General features: G+C 42.5%; 1 protein-coding gene across 2 annotated transcripts in view; it reads right to left on the bottom strand.

The window, feature by feature from the left end:
• Positions 1-18,426, bottom strand: part of KCTD3 (potassium channel tetramerization domain containing 3) — a 50,193-nt gene that overhangs the window by 11,127 nt on the left and 20,640 nt on the right. For both annotated transcript variants that reach the window (XM_082703935.1, XM_082703936.1), the window contains exons 10-13: positions 12,442-12,557; positions 5,095-5,182; positions 4,863-4,979; positions 2,898-3,068 (exon numbers count right to left, since the gene is read on the bottom strand). In XM_082703935.1, the coding sequence (XP_082560061.1) occupies positions 2,898-3,068; positions 4,863-4,979; positions 5,095-5,182; positions 12,442-12,557 (492 nt within the window). The remainder of the gene's footprint in view (positions 1-2,897; positions 3,069-4,862; positions 4,980-5,094; positions 5,183-12,441; positions 12,558-18,426) is intronic.

The following is an 18,426-nucleotide window of genomic DNA, read 5'->3' as shown; positions in this document are numbered from 1 at the left end:
CCGGTTTCTGGTGAAAAAGGAGACATTTAGTTCTAGGCTGTTTAATCAACTTCATGGAAAATAATTTCCTGATTTCACTCTTATGCTTACCAGGATTCAGAAAAATACCTTGGAAAAAAAAAAAAAGAAGAAAAAGAAAATACCTTGAACACTTAAAGTGATTCAATAGGCAATTATGGCTATTATGTTAAAATTAATCATTTCAGTTTCTATTTAAGACATGAAAACTAACACTATCAGAAAAAGAATGTCGTTACATACATGTTGATATCCACCAGGTGGCAGAATAATGTAACTGAGTTAACATAAAATACTCTAGATTTTTAGCTCAACTGGACATTTTTCTTGACAAATTTATTTAAATTTCAAACCTACAAGAAATATTCGATGTTAAAATGCAGATCGCACTGTGTAGCGCTCTGGACCCTCATCCTGCAGGAACCGCATCATCATCCAAACAACAGCTAAATGTGGTCATTTGAACATCACAATAACCTCGGCAAAACAATCTTATTTTCTCACAGGATCCAATGACCTCATTTTACGTAACATTTATACAGCATCTTTTATGTGTCAAGAATTCTGGTAAGTGTTGAAAACAGAGTCAAAGAGCTTCTTCTGCTACTGTAAGACTGACATTCTAGCAGAGGGAGACAGACGATAAATAAGCAAACAAAACAATGATTCAGTGATAAGTCTATGAAGAAAACCAATAGAGATGTTGACAGCAAAAGCGACCTGGAGAGACGTCTGGCTAAGTGGGACTGGGTGGCCTCACTGAGGAGGTACTGGAAATGGACCCGAGTGACAAGAAGGCAGCCAAACAAGTATCGAGAGATGAAACATTTCAAATAAAAAGAAGTGCAGGGGCGCCTGGGTGGCTCAGTGGGTCAAAGCCTCTGCCATTGGCTTAGGTCATGATCCCCGGGTCCTGGGATCAAGCCCCCATGTCAGACTCTCTGCTCAGCGGGAGCCTGCTTCCTCCTCTCTCTCTGCCTGCCTCTCTGCCGCTTGGGATCTCTGTCTAATAAGTAAATAAAATCTTAAAAAAAAAGAAGTGCAGAAGTTCTGAAGCATTTTTAACAAATTCAAAAGCCAAAGGGTTAGGGTGTTGTAAGCAATGAGGAAAGTTACATGAAGGGCAGAGAGAAAACGAGGCTTGAAAAGAAGACAGGACCCATAATAGGAAAAACCCTATTAGTTTATTTATCCTGCACTCAATAGGAAGCCATGGGGAGTCAGCAAGGTTTACATTTTTAAAAGCTATTTCTGGCTCTACCTACTATAAGGAACATGAACCACAGAGAGGCAAGAGAGAAACAGACAAAAAAAAATATCTGAGCTCAGTGATCTGGGGGAGAAATGAGAAAAGCTACCCGGCTGCCAGCAATGGACACCGAGTGATCAGATCTGTGACATACATTGAAGCAAAGCTAAAAGGACTTAGCAACCAATTACACATTTGTCGGGGGTGTGAGAAAGGGAAGAACCAGGAGCGGTTCCTAGGTCTCGAGCTTGAGGAAATGCGCACTGGTGATGCTGTGTGCTGAGATGGCTTCTGAGAGAAACAGCCAAGCACTGTTGATCCAGGTTAATTCTGACATGTCTATCCAACCAGAGACTTGTCTACCCTAGATATACACATCTGGAACTCTGTGAACGGTCACAGGTGAAGAAAAAGTCTGGGGGTCCCTGGCACACAGACAGTAACACTCAAGTCGCCAAGAACTCTACGGACAAGGAAGAATGGAGAACGAGGAAGAGCTCTCAAGCAACCCAACCCTCAGTGACTGGCCAAAAGAGGAGGAACCCACAAGAGTGTGATGAAGACTCTTCAGGGAGGCAGGTGAGCTGCTTTAAGAAAACCTAAAGAGGAGAGAGATGGATTGTTTGGGGTGGGCGGGCATAATTATACTCAAAACCACTGGACTTTTTACTCAAGCAATTAAATATCAATAAAAGCGCGCCCATCCACCCACCCATCCATCCATGGACAAGGTATTTCAGCCCCATGAGTGTTTACTTAGACTGCAGATTAGTCAAAGATGCATCACCTTTTAGTATGACGTAGTCTTCCAATAAACAATAAACTTGACAGATGAAAATGATGCTTATAAAAAGTTTAAGTTAGGCAGGAAGTGATCCTACAAAAGATTTAATGTAAAAGCAAACTCTACTGATACACCTGACTCAAAAGAAAATTAAAGCCTTTTAGAAATTTCATATACAGTGAGCCTCATCAATGGAATTTTACTGTGATCAATACTGTGAGTGTCACACTCATTAAGCTTAAAAACCTGTATCATCTAAGTATCTAATGAGAATCGACATTAAAAAAAAAACCCTAGTGACTAAGGAACAACGAACGCAAAAAAATGTAATTTTCCTCAAATAAACTGCCAGGAGAACAAAATATTAGAATAGAGAGTAAGTAGGGCGCCTGGGTGGCTCAGTGGGTTGGGCCGCTGCCTTCGGCTCAGGTCGTGATCTCAGGGTCCTGGGATCGAGCCCCCCATCGGGCTCTCTGCTCAGCAGGGAGCCTGCTTCCTCCTCTCTCTCTCTCTCTGCCTGCCTCTCTGCCTACTTGTGATCTCTCTCTGTCAAGTGAATGAATAAAATCTTTAAAAAAAAAAAAAAAAAGAATAGAGAGTAAGTAAAAGATATGCTCAACTCTTTACTAGATTTATGTATACTACAATCGGGCAATATTAAAAATAAACTTTCTTTAAAAGACAACCGTAACATTTCTTCAGTATTAAACTTTCCTACCATTTCTTTTAATATGCTTTTCTCACATAAACCAGTGTTTTTTCTCTTCTTTCCATTCGTGGAGTCTAGAAAATTGCACAGAGGCAAACAAGGTTTTAAGGGGACAGAGCTCCTCACCAGGACTTTACCTGACACCAGATGCTTCTCGGACAGCATGATTTTTGTAACAGGACTTCGGTGAACGGTGAAAGTCTGAAAGAGCTGCGGGCCCGAGCCCACCGTCTCCGGGTGCTGCACGATCACGCGCACCGCGCCAGAGCTCGTACCGTAGGCGATCTCGATCCAGTTCCCAGAGACACCTGCACGAGGGCAGAAGTTGAAAGGGGGCACATCAGATGGCGACACAAAGCTGCCCTGCGGGAAAAGCGACAGAGCTGGATTCGGTGCTTTCACGAGCCCCCAATCCAGCCCGGCACAGACAGCGCATGAAAATCGTTATTTCCTTCGCAAGTCCTCCCCCCCCCCCCCCGTGGACTGGTGCAGCCCTCCCCGCGCTGCCTGGGAGGGTCCGTCCCCGTCACTCTGACACCCGCTCCTCCGCTTCCCCGTCTGTCTCCACTCGTCACTGACAGGGACTCAGTCGCAACCATCTTTTTATTTGTATCGCCTTACGGAGTGCCTGAGACAGGTCTTCTACAAATGTTTAAAGAATTAGTAAATCTGACATGCTACGTATTTCCTAGCAGTATTTCTAAAGCAATATTCCATTACCACTTCTAGCCTGGAATAACCATGTGTTTTACTTTTACTTTTGTTATATTATTGATTCTTTCTTGAATACTCATGGATATACTATTTAACAGACTCAAAATACTTAGCTCTGAAGCAAACACACCCATGACCTTGCTTACATCACACTCACCTCCGGTGTGTCTAACTCTGCACAAGCTCACTGTCAAGCTCACCTGTGTGTGTGTGTGTTTTAAAGACAAGTGTCCAGACTCCATTACATATTTAAGGATAGAATGGAGTTCAGTAACCACTATACTTAAGAGGTTCACAGATAGAGAATCTTTTAGCTTTAATAGTTATTCTGCCGGATTCACCTGAAAACACCTGAATCAGAAGAGAAGGAACACACCGCAGCAAACGCTTCTAACCTAAAAAGCCACCCTGTGGTCCCCCTGCCACCGCCAAGGTTTTTCCTCCCTTTCTAATTTGACTGAAAAGAAAAGCACATCTCATTCTATAGCAGAGGACAGCAAACTTTCTGTAAAGGGCTAGATGGCAAATATTTCAAACTTTCCACGCCATACTACTATCTGTCACAACCACACACAACTGCTGCACAAAAGCAGCCAACACATAAGACCGTGTTTACGGACCCATTTTAGCAAAAGACAGCTGAAATCCTACTGTAATATTAATCAAAATCATCTGCATACATTAGAATACTTCCACTGAAGATTTCTTCTTCAATGAACTCAATAGTGATAATTTTATATGAGTACCACATTCAAATATATTAATATTGCTAGACATGTTAATATTTCCTGTAATTCATCACAGATAAATTTTAAATTTCCCGCTTACATTTTCTTTCGAACTAGAATGTAAAAATATAAAAAACACAAAAATTCTTAATAAAATTTCATTGTAATGGCCTTGGAAAGACAGAAAGCTAGATACTAAACCTCCAAATAAAATGTTTTTTTTTCCATAACAAATTAAAATCTTTCCAAGGAAATAAGGCAATTTCCAACAGAGATTAATAGTCTGAAAGCTTTCTCACTGTTAAAAAAATAAAAAGCTCCCAATTTCAAAACAAAATCAGCTACGGTAAATAGGAAGGTAAATGTATAGATTTTTTTTTTTTTTTTTTTTAACTAACTTTAGTTAATGCTGCAATGTTTTACTTAAATACAACACGGGAGAGGAAAAGTCCTCATTTCCCACCTCAACTTATGCTTGCTTATGGGTCATGTTTGGCTTCAATACATGACCAAATATAAACTTCAGACTGAGAGATGATATCCTCCAAAGTGTAATTCTCAAAAAGAAACTACTATTAGTTTTAGCATGACAAACCAGTAAATACACATACATTCTCCAAAAAGGGTCAAGAATCTGTAAGAGTTTTGCCGGGTACTAACTTGTCTTGGGTGTGAGGTACACGCTCAGCGCCGTAATGGCATCATTTGAAGGATCGTGGTAAAGCTCGGTTACAAGAAGATCATTATCCTTCATTCTCAAAGGGAACTTCTGCATATCTAAAACATAAACATTTTAAGTATTAAAATAGTGCATCTATTTAAAATTTTTTTAAGTAGTATTTTATTTTTAAAAAATATTAAATAGGACCAGGCTACATGGCCAGAAACTTACCTATGTAGTATATTGATCCATTGTTACATCCCAGTAGCAGGAATGAGCCAGCAGTGTCGTAACTCGTTATAGGAACAACATCTTGAACCTGACGTAGGAAGATTATTATTAGATGTTAGGTATTAATTATCATTTACATTTCCTGCTCAATTTGCTGAAAATTTTGACTCAACTAAAACAAAACAAAACAAAACAAAAAACTCACTAGGGCTGTCTCACTAACTGAGTAAAGCAAGGAACTCAATCATGAGTTCGAGCCCCACATGGGTTTTGGAGATTACTTAATTAAAAAAACAAAAAACAAAAACCGGGGGGTCCTGGATGGCTCAGTGGGCTGAGCCTCTGCCTTCAGCTCAGGTCATGATCTCAGGGTCCTGGGATCAAGCCCCGCATTGGGCTCTCTGCTCAGCGGGGAGCCTGCTTACCCCCCACCCTCTGCCTGCCTCTGTCTACTTGTGATCTGTCAAATAAATAAATAAAATCTTTAAAAAAATAAAGTAAAATATTAAAAAAAAAAAAAAACCTAATATCTAAACAGTGCTTAGAAAGTTACTTCTACACACAAATGCACTCCACAGGGAACTCTGAAGAACTACCAGTACAGATCTCTGGATAATTCATCACCATGTCTTTGACAAGATGCTGTTCTCCACCTTCCTTCCACCGAAGACCCTACCTCTGTTTCCTAGGAAATGGCAAGACAAAAATTCCCCTTAACCGTTTATTTTCTTAAAGTCCTAGAATAAAAACAACAGCTACCCAAGCAAATCGGTCTAGTTAAAACTTAATAACTGCCTGTATCTGTGCTACAAGAAAAGCGAAGGGCACATTTCTTCCTGAAAACAAACAACCGATGTGTCTTAGAGCAGGGGCAATTAAGATGAAAGTGAATCTTCCCTACTCAGGGGTAGGCAGGAGACGCCTGGGCAACTGCAGAGCCGACATTTAAGTGAACTCCTTCCCATGTACCGGGTTCTGGGCCCGAGAAGGAGAAAGCGGACTGGACGAGGGATGTGAGATTTCACACTTGCTCCGTAAGAGCTCGTCAGCTTGAGGGCGAGAAAGAAACCCGAGAGCAAGAGATTGAAGGAAAGAGCATCACAGTGCGATGGGCTGCACCAGAGTGTGCGATACCATCAGAGGAGCGAGCCTTCTCTGCTCGGCCCCACGCGGGGAGAAGGGCCGAGATCAAGGACGAGTTCAGGAAGTGAAACCTGAAAATCGAAGAAGTCGAGTGTGGGGTCGGTAGGGAAGGGCATGCCTGCCAACACCGAGTGTGTCAGCGCACCATCTGGGTCCCTTCTAAGTAAAAGGAACGCGTTTAACCGAAAGCGGAAACTTGGAAGTGATGATTCCGAGAAAGCCGGAGACACATGACCCTTGCTTCTATGTGACCCTTCTGGGGTCACACACAGAAATAGCACAGATTCCGTTCCCACCCCCTGTGCTGACCCCAGCGCAGGGTCTCATCGGAGCCAACAAGTTCGTCGAGAGTGACACAGAGCTTTTCACTCAGATGATCAAAGACGTCTGGACAACGGAGGGAAGACGACTTTAACACCAGTGACCAGTTTCCTCAGGCCAAGTTCATTCCTTGGGTTCTAGCACTCCAGAAAGAGCTTCACCCACTATCGCAGAATCTTCAGAGTGGGAAGATGGGGACAGATAAGGGCGTGAGATTCCTGGCCCTTGAGGTCCCCTTTCAACGCAAGAGGCAGCACCTGCAGGATCCCAGGGCACAGCTCAGACAAACATTTCTACCGTTTGTTCTCCAGAACCATGGGCTCCAGGGTTAGAACCTCCCCACTTCTCTTTCTGCAACCCTTGACCCAACTCCTGCTCTGCCTTCAGGCCTCCCCCTCAGTACAAGAGAACGGAGAAAGCAGGGGGCGAGTGTGGTTACAGGAGCTGGGAATGAGTTCTTCTCTCCCAGCATAAGCGAGTTGGTCACTCTGTGGCCTCCTCTTCTTTATCCAAACAACTTCGTATGGAGAACCTGAGGAACTTACTAATGCAGGGATGTGGCTGAGTCAGGACGGTCACAAAGCTATGATGAAGTGGACTTTCCCTCTAAGGCAGCACACAGTGATGATCTCTCTTAGGTGCAAAATTAAATGATAAATAATTTGAAAACAATCAGTCTAAAAAAAAGTCAATCTATGTTCCCAAGCAATACAAGGTCCCTAGTCTTTCAACCACAGCCTCTACCTCGGTCATCATCATTTTTAACAGCATGTTTTAACCCTCATCCATGACTTACTAAATAATCACTTACTTAGATTTACCAGCCTATCGATTTCTTTGCTGATGTTTATTTCATCCCAGTCCTTTCCCTTCAAGGTATAAATAAATATTCCTCTTATCAAAGGGCATTTATTGTTTTTTATTTATTTTTGATGGAGGCAGGGGGAGGGGAGGGACAGAGGGGAGAAAGACAGGGGGTGGGGCAGACTCCCCAGTGAGCAGGGGAGCCTGCCAGGAGGGGGCGGGGCCTGGGTCTCAGATTCTGAGATCATGATCTGAGCCAAAATCAGGACTCAGAACCGACTGCACCACCTATGCGCTCCAAAGGGCATTTCTTGAGTGGCTTTTTCATTCAAGATTAGAAGTTTAAGCAAAAAAAAAAAAAAAAAAAAAAAAAAAAGAATAAAAAACTAAAACATCTCTAAAAAATCAATTTTCTTTTTTCTTTCTCAAATCAGGTAAATGATTTTATAAAATTTTCATTAAGATCTTAATGAGGAATTAGTCAGTGAAGCATCTGCCTTCAACTCAGGTCATGACCTCAGGGTCCTGCGATCAAGTACCGGGGCAGGCTCCCTGCTCAGCGGGAAGTCTGCTTTTCTTTCTCTCTGTCCTCTCCAACTCCTGCTCTCTCCCTCCCTCCTTCCTGTGCTAGTAAGTAAATAAATTCTTTAAAAATAAAATAAAATCCTACTGACGCTGTCCTAGGGAGCCTGGGTGGCTGAGTCAGTTAAGCTCCTGACTGTGGCTGAGGTCCTGATCTCAGGGTTCTACGATGGGAGCCCAGCATGGGGCTCCACACTGGCTGTGGAGCCTGCTCGAGTCTCTCCCTCCCCGCCCCTCCCACCTTACGGAAGCTGTGCTAATAAAAACCGCTACACCGACAATTTCACAACAGCCTGCAGAACTGAAACACACACACACACTCTCTTAGTCATCTGATTTACAAACTTCAAATCCATCTTGATGTCTGTACAACAGCTGTCCTGTATACTCTGCGTTACTCATGGGCAGCACCTTTGCTGAAGGCCAGACAACCTACTCAACCGGAGTCACACAACCAGAGCCACAGCCATCCCAGGAGTCAGCCTCAGGACAGGAGTGTCGGGTGAGATCTGCGTTTCAGTCGCTGAGACTTCATTACACACTGTCTCTGCTCTGCACTACGAAGAAATTCATCCACTGGCCTGTGAGGCTTGTTTGCTGCATAGAATGCTCAACCTTCCCAAGGTCTCCCTGAAATTCAGTAACAAACCTGCTCTGTCAGATACGTTCTGAACTCATGCGGGGACCAAACAAGGAGCAGCGGGTTACACCGGGAACTAAGAGCTTAAGAATGAAGGATGCTGGTACAGGTCTCAGGATCCCAAAGATATGAAAACTTTTACATGTAGTTTTGAAAACACTGGTTAAAAAAAATCAAAAAAGATAATAAGGAAGCATGTTCTTTACCTGAGTGGTTTCACAGATGGTACAGCCTCCCTCACCCGCTAGAAGCTTTGACTTGACAGAATTAGTCAAATAAGCTACCTGAAAGCAAATCTTCCATTAATTGTAAAAATTAGCATTCCTCCTTACAGAAGTATCAGCAGCTGAAGAATCCACCCACCTTTCTTCGACCTACGCTCTGGATCCACTGAAACCAGCCCTGCGCTACACTTTTCAGTCCATCACTGTGTGTAACAACCATTATGCCTCCTGCTGTGCACACTCCAGCTAATATTTTTTTTCCTACAAACAGGACTTCTTTCCCTCATCTAACATAAAACCTAATTCCTCTCACCATCAGCCCCAGATCTCAGGAATGCTGCTCTACAAGCTCAACTCATAGTGACTCTCAACCACCATTTATTTCTACCTGGACTGTAACACCCAGATCAACCCATCACCCAGATCACCTCTGCTAGGATCCAGGCATCTGGGCCACAGGTGCGTTTCTTCTTACTCTCCACTAGTCTCCTGGCACCTTACTGGACATACTGACCACCCTTACAGCTCGCTGTGTCCTAGATCTGACGCTGTCACCTTTAAGTCAGTTCTACATTAGGATCACTGAGAACTGTCCCAACTCCAAAATCTTAAATTAAGTCTTTGACCACAACTTCCTATCTTCCCAACAATTCTCCTTCCCGTCAGGTGGTCAATCCGCATTAACATCTGTCAGTCCCAGTCCCGACGTCGCTGCATCCTGCTCTGCCTAACCACACCTCCTCACTTCCTCATCTCCTGATTTCAGCTACTTTGCATCTTTAGGTTTTCTCATCCCTTAGTGTGTCACATCCACCTTGTTACAGCTCCGATCCTGGATCGGGCCGATACCGCTCTAGCGAGCTCTGCTCTCGGCACCAAGCACTGACGGAGAAACTCACACGGCTCGACCCGCCGAGCCCCTACAAACGTACGGTGTCTCATCTCTGCAACCCCTGACACCTACGGCCGCTTCTTTCTCTTCCTCGGAATTTGCGATCTTCAGCACTCCTTTCTTACTCTGTCAGAGAAAGACGTAGCTCTGGTCTCTGCCGGGCAAACCCCTCTACACGGTTTTACATCTCACGCTCCTGACTTCCACGGGACTAGAAACCTCTCCACTCTTTCACCCTGCGAGTGCTTTCTCCGACAATGCCCCTCTCTGATTACAAGCACGCTCGAGCTTCCCGCATCCTAGAGAAAACATGAAACAAAGCAATGAACATCTTTACCACCATCTAGCCTCACTCCTTAAGCTATCACTGTTTCCCTGCTTTCCTTCACCAAACTTCTTGAAAGGTTAACTCTGAATGTGCTATCTCCAACCTCTGATCTTAACTCCTCAGTTCCCACAATGTGGCTTTCTCCAACCCAAAGCTAATTATATTTGCCAATCATATCCTAGACTAATGTCATTTCTCAACTGTGTCACATATGTCCCCTTGTGGTTTCCTATCTTGTCCCCTGAAATGCTAATGTTCCCCAGAGTTCTAACTCTGTCTTCCCACGAACATCCACTTAACAGAATACCTTACCCATTCTTATTTTTCAGCTATCTCGGAAGTGTTGTAGTTTCCAAGTAATTTCTTTCTAGCCCTTTCTGGCTCCTAAGTGCCAAAGGGGTACTCCCCAAATGTATAGTGAACACCTGCACTCGGATACCCTCAGGAATGTCGAAGTAAACATATGTCACCAATCTAACTATTCCTCACACTGTCCCCCACTACATCTGCTTCTCTTCCTACGTTCCTTTTATCACTATCCATCTGTCAAAACTAGGACTCCAAAACTAGACACACAGCTCATCTCTCTCTCCTTCTTTAATTTACCTACCCAAACCAGGTCGCAATCCTAGAATTTCAGGAAGGTTTATGAAATGCTTTTCAAAGAGTCTCATCTTTGCCATCTCTACCACCGCCGTCTTGAGTCAAATCTCTCCACTTCATTGCGGCACTACCCCTCATCTCCGGCCCAGCTTTCATACTGGTTACCCCCGTGGCTTCCTTCCTAAAACATGGATCTTATTATGTTACTCTTTGCTTAAAGTACTTTAACTTTGCCTCTCCTTCAGAATTAGGTAATAACTAATAACCCTTTTATGCTCTTCTTGTTCCTCTCCAATACTTGAGGTCATTTAGCTTGCTATCTTCTCTGAAAAGGCTTTGTACGTTCATAAGGTCTGTTCTTCACTCGGGAAAAGAAGTCGCCTGGACTACTATTCCCAAAGCACGGAACTGAAAACACTTCAGAGAAATGAAGAAATGTCAAACCGCAGTTTAAAATACTCACTCATTTTCCGAAGTAATTTAAAATTCTTGAAAACATAATCAAATCTGCATCTAGAAGTAAATTACCACTACAAATAAATATTCTGTGTAATCAAAAACAAAAACAAAAAATGGGCAGAGGATCTAAGCAGACATTTCTCCAAAGACCTACATACAGATGGCCAACAGGTGCATGAAAACATGTTCACCATCATTCATCATCAGGGAAATGCAGATCAAAACCACAATGAGTTACCACCTCACATCTGTCAGAATAGCTATTATCGAAAAGACCAGAAATAACAAGTGTTGGCAAGCATGCGGAGAAAAGAGGCCCTTCGTGCACTGTTGGAGAAGGTAAATTGATATAGCCACTATGGAAAACAGAAAGGAGGTTTCTCGAAAGATTAAAACAGAATGACTATGTGATCGAGCAATTCCACTTCTGGGTATGTATCTGAAGTAAATGAAAACACTAACTCAGAAAGCTATCTGCACCCCCATGTTCACCACAGCATTATTTAAAACAGCGAAGATAAAGAAACAGCCTAAGTGTCCATCAATGGATGAAGAGATAAAGAGATAAAGAACATGTAGTATACAATGGAATACTACTCAACCACACACACACACAAAAGAAATCATGTCAATTACAATAATATGAATGGACCTTGAGGGCATTATGCCTAATGAAATAAGTCAGACAAACACAAATTCCTATGATGACTTAAGTAGAATCTAAAAACAAACAAGTAAACAAAACAAAATAAAAACCAATCAATAGACAAAACAGTCCAGTAGTTGCCAGAGGCACGGGGTGGAGGATAGGCCAAATGGGTGTAGGGAGTCAAATGATACAAGTTGCCAAAAAAAAAAAAAAAAAAGGGTCAGTGCCTGGCTGGCTCAGTACATAGAGCATGGGACTCTTGATCTCAAGGTTGTGAGCTCAAGCCCCACAATGGGTGTGGAGCCTACTTGGGGCGGGGGGGGGGGGGGGGGGGGGGGATATGAACTTCCAATTATAAAATAATTCATGGGGATATAATGTACAGCACGACAACCATAGTTAGTACTGTATATCTAAAAGTTTCTAAGAGAACAAATCTTAAAAATTCCCATCATAAGAAGGAAAAAACGATATAACTGAATATGGTGAAAGATGTTAACTAGACTTAACGTGATCATTTTGCGATATACACAAATTACCAAATCATTATGCTGTACATTTGAAACTAATAGATGTTGATTATACCTCAAAAGAAAATAAGTAAATAAGACACTATGAATTCCACAAAAATAAAGCAAATACATAATCAGCACGACTTTCAGAAACACTTTCATGTCTGCAAATGCGTCAGTTAAAACTAACCTGCCAGTGCTGAGTGACAGCATTCCACACTCCCACTTTCCCCGTGTGACTCGTAGCCACCAGCTGGTTACCGATAAAGAAGAGCGCATCTACAGGAACGCCAAGGCTGAACACTCCTTAAATGACAACAAAAAATAAAGAGGTTAAATAGTCACTATCTTTAGAATTATTCAAAACCCAGATTAGAAACACTGTGAAGGTGACAATTTAAACTTGTTTTCATTTCCGTAAGTGACATGCTAGACACTTTGGGGACCAAAACCAAGAAACTCAGTAAGCTCTTAGCAGTTTGCACAACTGACACAGATAAAATCTGCCCTGAGGAATCTCACACTGATAAAACACCGTATTATCTGAAGCTGTGGTTCCCACACTTGGGTGACCATCAAAATAACAGGGTGGATTTATAGTGAGTAAAATAAAAAAAAAATCCTAAGATTCACCCAAGGCCTGCTAAATCAGAAAACCCACTACATTTTTATAAAATCTGTAAGAGATTTAGCTACAGCTTGCTAATGAAGTAGGAACCACTGATCTAAAGACACAGACTTAGCACCCTCAACCATCTAGAATGTTTCCAGAAATCTGGACATACACACACACAGAAAGGAAAAAAAAAAATCTTACTAAAAAAAAAAAAATTCAGGACTTTACTCAGCATTTTAAACTCCTTGGTTCCCAGCATTGCAGATTTCAATTTAATCCATTTTAGTAGGCCATGGAATTAAGCAACATGAGAAGACAGGGTATTACTAGGTACTTACAGTTTAAAAGAGAAAAAATTGCAAACAACCAATTACAACATAAATCCAGCAACAGCTGAAGGATGCACAAGGTTAAGCAACATCAAAAGGAGTAAATGGGGTAAGAAAAATGGGTTTTAAGATATTTCATAGAAAAGAAGCCACCTGAGTTGAATTTCTTTTAAAAGGAGAATGGTTCATCGAACGGGGGTCAGGAATGGACAAGGCCAGGGAATCAAGGAGAGGGGAGAGGGCATGCAGGTGACGGGGCTGTAAGGAGCAAATATCCCCATTAATAGCAAAGACTCGGGAATATTTAAAGGAGAGAATTCTAGGGTCACCCTGGTATGGAATTATGTCCCTTTACAGTTGTTTCTGGACAACACATAATAGGAATACAAGTGACCTAAGGCTTTGAGGACTCATGGGAAGAAACAAACCAATTAATTTCAACTGCGCATGTATTGAAAGAGTAAGCCAGAAAAGATAACGGATTTCTTTTGACTCTTACACCAGTGCAGGGTATTTCTCTTTCTGTTCAGAACTTTACCACATACAAGACAAAACCAGCAGCAATAAAAAACACCTTGAAAATTCTTAACCAGGGTTGCCTGGCTGGCTGGCTCAGTCAGCGCAGCGTGACTCTTGCTATGAGGGTTTTGAGTTCAAGCTCTGTATCGAGTGTAGAGATTTCTTAAAAATAAACCTCCCCTCCCCAAAAAAATTCTTGAAAAAAAAATTTTTTTTCTTTTTTTCAAGAATTTATTTGTTTATTTGACACAGAGAGAGCGATCACAAGTAGGTAGAGACACAGGCAGAGAGAAAGAGAAGCAGGCTCCCTGCCGAGCAGAGAGCCTGATGCAGGGCTCGATCGCTGGACCCTGAGACCATGACCTGAGCTGAAGGCAGAGACTTTAACCCACTGAGCCACCCATGTGCCCCAAGAAAAGAAAATTCTTAAACAATCTTGAAAAACCCAGGCTTGTAGCAGGAGGAAAACTGATAAATACCAGGGAAAGGGGCCGGGGGGGGGGGGGGGGAGGTAAGTATGCTATGAACATTTTCTATATATTTTTAAAAATTTATGTAAAATGTGCATTTATACACATGAATTATACCATCTCAGACCAACTGGTAAACAAACAAACAAACAACAACAACAAAAACCCAGCAAAATAACACACAACACACACACACAAAACTAATAAACTCTTTAACCAGATTAGCTGAGAAATAAGCTTACCACTTCAAAGCAGAAAATCATCATTTCACACCCAATTTTAGGAAGTCTTTTAATTTTGATGCCAAACAATGGTTCAGAACATGTGAAACCAACCATACTCAGGACTATGGCCCACGTGAAAGGTAGAAATAAAAAACAAGAAAACCAACTACTAACATCTAACATTACTCTAGAGAAGGATGAGGTTCTGGGAAATCAAGGAAGACATTCTGAATGATCTCAAGAAATTTCAAGTGTCACTCCTACTTAGGCTCAACGATCTTGGCCACTATCCACAGAGAAGACACAGTACAAGTAATGACAAGTTCCTGTCTTCGGGGACCCTTTCAGCAGAATATTGCTTAGAGCAGCAACCCCGCAGCGCTGCCTTATACAGGTTATAATGAAAGCAGCCCAGCCTCTGGAAGCGCTCTATCACGGACATAGCAGCCCTCGCAATTTTCTTTGGATGGTGTTGTCAAGTTCTGAAGAACATTTGTAATAATAAATGGTTTCTTTTACTGGACATGAACAAATTACTATGCACCATCTCATAACATAGCGGCCTACCACACTGGCCTTTAAAACAAAGCAAGGCACAAAACCTCCTTCCCTTACGGGTCTGTTACAAGTGGCTAATTGAAAAAAAGGAAGAAAAAAAAATAAATCACCACTTAATTTCTCTCTGTATAATTACCAGGGTATCATAATTTGAATACGTAACATTAAAACTTTTTTTTTTAAAGATTTAATTTATTTATTTGACAGAGAGAGACAACACAAATAGGCAGAAAGGCAGGCAGAGAGAGAGGGGGAAGCAGGCTCCCCGCTGAGCAGAGAGCCCGATGCGGGGCTCGATCCCAGGACCCTGAGATCATGACCTGAGCCGAAGGCAGAGGCTTAACCCACTGAGCCACCCAGACGCCCCCATTAAAACTTTTTTTTCCCTCAAGTTGTCAGGGAGGATTTCCGCTGCCACTCATGATGCAGTAAAAACGGCATCCGATGATTCCTCACGGGGCGACAACAACAAAGTGGCCCGAGTCCATGAGGCAGCTGTTTTAGACATTGGACAACGGGCAGCAGAAGGCTGCAAGCTGGGAAACCGCCGAGAGAAGGCCTGCATTCACCCACATGGAGGTGAGACTCCAGGGCAGACTGATGCTCTCCCTGAATGGAAGAGGCGGAGCGTGCGCAGCTGCTGAGGTGACTAGAACCTGTGAGCGAGGTAGGAGGGAGGGGGCAAGGGCACCAGGACGGGAGTGGGGATGGCACAGAGGTTGCACAGGGGACACCAAAAATGTCTCCAGACATTTCCACATGCTCCCTGGGGGTTTCCTATGCCTTCACAGAGGCCGGACTGCACCTGGGCAGGAGAAGCATCCCCCAAAATAGGACAAAGAGGCTGTCACAGGACTGAGCGCTGAGCGGAGATAACAGAGGTTATTACACGGGCAGACGCCAGTAGTTCCAGCTCGGTAGGAATGGAGAACCCTTGCTGAACACCTCAGACATTCCCCAGTAAAGACTCCGAAAACCCAACACTTTAGGAGTAAAGACCACACCCCTTAAAAGGAGTCAAGCCCTGAAATAAATGAGCAGAGGGAGGCTACCTCCCCTTAACAAAGCATAACAAGCCAAGCAGGATCAGGAAGATCCTCCAGCAATGTAACTGCCTGCTGGGACAAAACTCACATATTTTAAAGGAAGACGATATTCCATGTCCCCTATATAATGTATCATGCAAATGACCAGCATAAAATCAAAACTTCCTAGACATGTAAAGCAGAAAAATGTGACCCAAAATAAAACTATGACATGATCCAGATATTGGAATTAAAGTAAAAAAAAAAAAAAAACCAAAACCTGAAACAGCTTTAATGAACATGTTAGATTTAATAAAAAGTAGACGGTAATGAGTAAAAAGATAAGAAATCTCAGGAGAGAAACAAACTAAAATGGAATCGAGAGTTCATTTTAGAGCTTAAAAGTCCTGTATCTCGAACAAAAAACTCACTAGCTAGGCTTAACTTCAGAGTGAATACTGAAGAAAACGGGCAAACTACATTAAAGACAGATAAAAAATTTTATCTAAAGAATGAGGAGTAAAGAAATAGAAAACAACAACAAATCAGTGCTTCAGTGATCTCAAGGCCAGTATCAAGTGGTCTGAAAGAGAACTGGGTCCTAAAAAGAAGAAAGAAGGAGAAGAGAGAAGAGAAAGGGACAGGCCTTGGAGTGAAGGGGGAAGCGAGGGGGGAAGACAGGGAGACACGGACACTGGGAACTCCCTTAGCCGTGCCAATCAAACTGTCTCCAGACATTTCCACATGCTCCCAGGGGATCATATTACCCCCTGGTTGCAAACCTCTAATCTGGAATATATAAAGAACTATTACAAATCAATAACAGGATGACAAACTCATAAAAAGAGAACAATGACTTAAAGCCACTTCCCAAAGGAAATAATACAAATGGCCAATAAGCACATGAAAAGATGCTCGGTATCATTCGTCAACAGGGAAATGTAATTAAAACCACCATTAAAATCACTGCATACTCATCCCATACCCAGCTAGCAGAAATGTAGAATAGTGCACCTGCTTTGGACACAAGTGTGTAAGTTTCTTCTAACACTAAACATACACTTTTCATATGATTCAGAAATTCCACTGCTAGGTATTTACCTTGAGAAAACCTATTCACAAAACAAAAAGAAAACATGTCCAGGGAAAGACTTTTTCTTGGATTCCTAACACCTCTGCATTGGAAATAAACCAAATGTCCACCAACACATAAATGGACGAACAAATTCTGGCACAATAATTCAAGGGAATATTACTCAGCAATAATTAAAAAAAAAAAAAAAAAAAAAGGACCACTGATACATACAACAATAGGGATCAATTTCAGAAACACTGTGTTCAATGAAAGAAGCCACACACAAAAGAATACATGCCCTGTATTTCCATTCATGAAATTCCAGACAAGGCAAATCTAATCCATGATGACAAAAAACCTCAAGTATGTATACAATGGGGTTTATGCTGAACACCTGCTTTCCTTTTGGAAATCTGGACCCTTAGTATGTGCTAGGCAGAGGGTGCCTCTGTGTGAGCTCCAGGAAAAAACGTGGGCACCAAGTGTCCAATGAGCTTCTCTGGTAGCCACTACACAGGCAGTGTTACAAATCACAGCTGGAGAAATATTTCTAGTTTCCATTAGACTTCACCCTCCATGTCTTTATGCTGATTTTGCTTGTATGTTTTTGTTGTAAGAAATCGTAACTCAAAGTAGCTCTTGCTGAATGAATCCTGTGAGTCCTCTGAGCAAATCATTGAACCTGGAAGTGGTCTTAGGGACCCCTCACACAAACATAATTCTGAAGTTCAAGAGGAGGGGTTCAGATGAGATACACGAACATGCAAGTCATCAGCACACAGAGGGCAAAGCCATTCGTCTATGATATCACTAACAATAAATACGAAAGAAAGATGAAATCCAAGGACTGAACTCTGGGGCACACCAACATTGTGAAATCAGTCGAATGAGAAAGAACTATTAAAAGAACCCAGAAGGGGGCACCTGGGTGGCTCAGTGGGTTAAGCCGCTGCCTTCGGCTCGGGTCATGATCTCGGGGTCCTGGGATCGAGTCCCGCGTCGGGCTCTCTGCTTGGCAGGGAGCCTGCTTCCCTCTCTCTCTCTGCCTGCCTCTCTGTCTACTTGTGATCTCTGTCAAATAAACAAATAAAATCTTTAAAAAAAAAAAAAAAGAACCCAGAAGAAGCAGAGAAGTAGGATAAAAATCAGGACTACAAGGTATCCTGGAAGCCAAAGGAGGAAAGACTCCAAGAAGAATCAGTAACTGTATCAAATGTACCAGGTGACTGCTCTGAAGTTTTAATGAGAGGAGACTTAGCCGAGAACAGACCACAGGCAGTACTAACTAGAGCAGTTTTCCGAAGTGGTATGGACGAAAGAACGATTAGATCAACTTCAAAAAAGAACAGAAGCAGCGGA

The sequence above is a fragment of the Mustela nivalis genome (assembly GCF_964662115.1).
Source record: "Mustela nivalis genome assembly, chromosome: 16".
In the NCBI taxonomy this organism is placed as follows: domain Eukaryota; kingdom Metazoa; phylum Chordata; class Mammalia; order Carnivora; family Mustelidae; genus Mustela; species Mustela nivalis.
The sequence above is the reverse complement of the archived record's forward strand: the minus strand, read 5'-3'. Positions and strand labels throughout refer to the sequence as shown.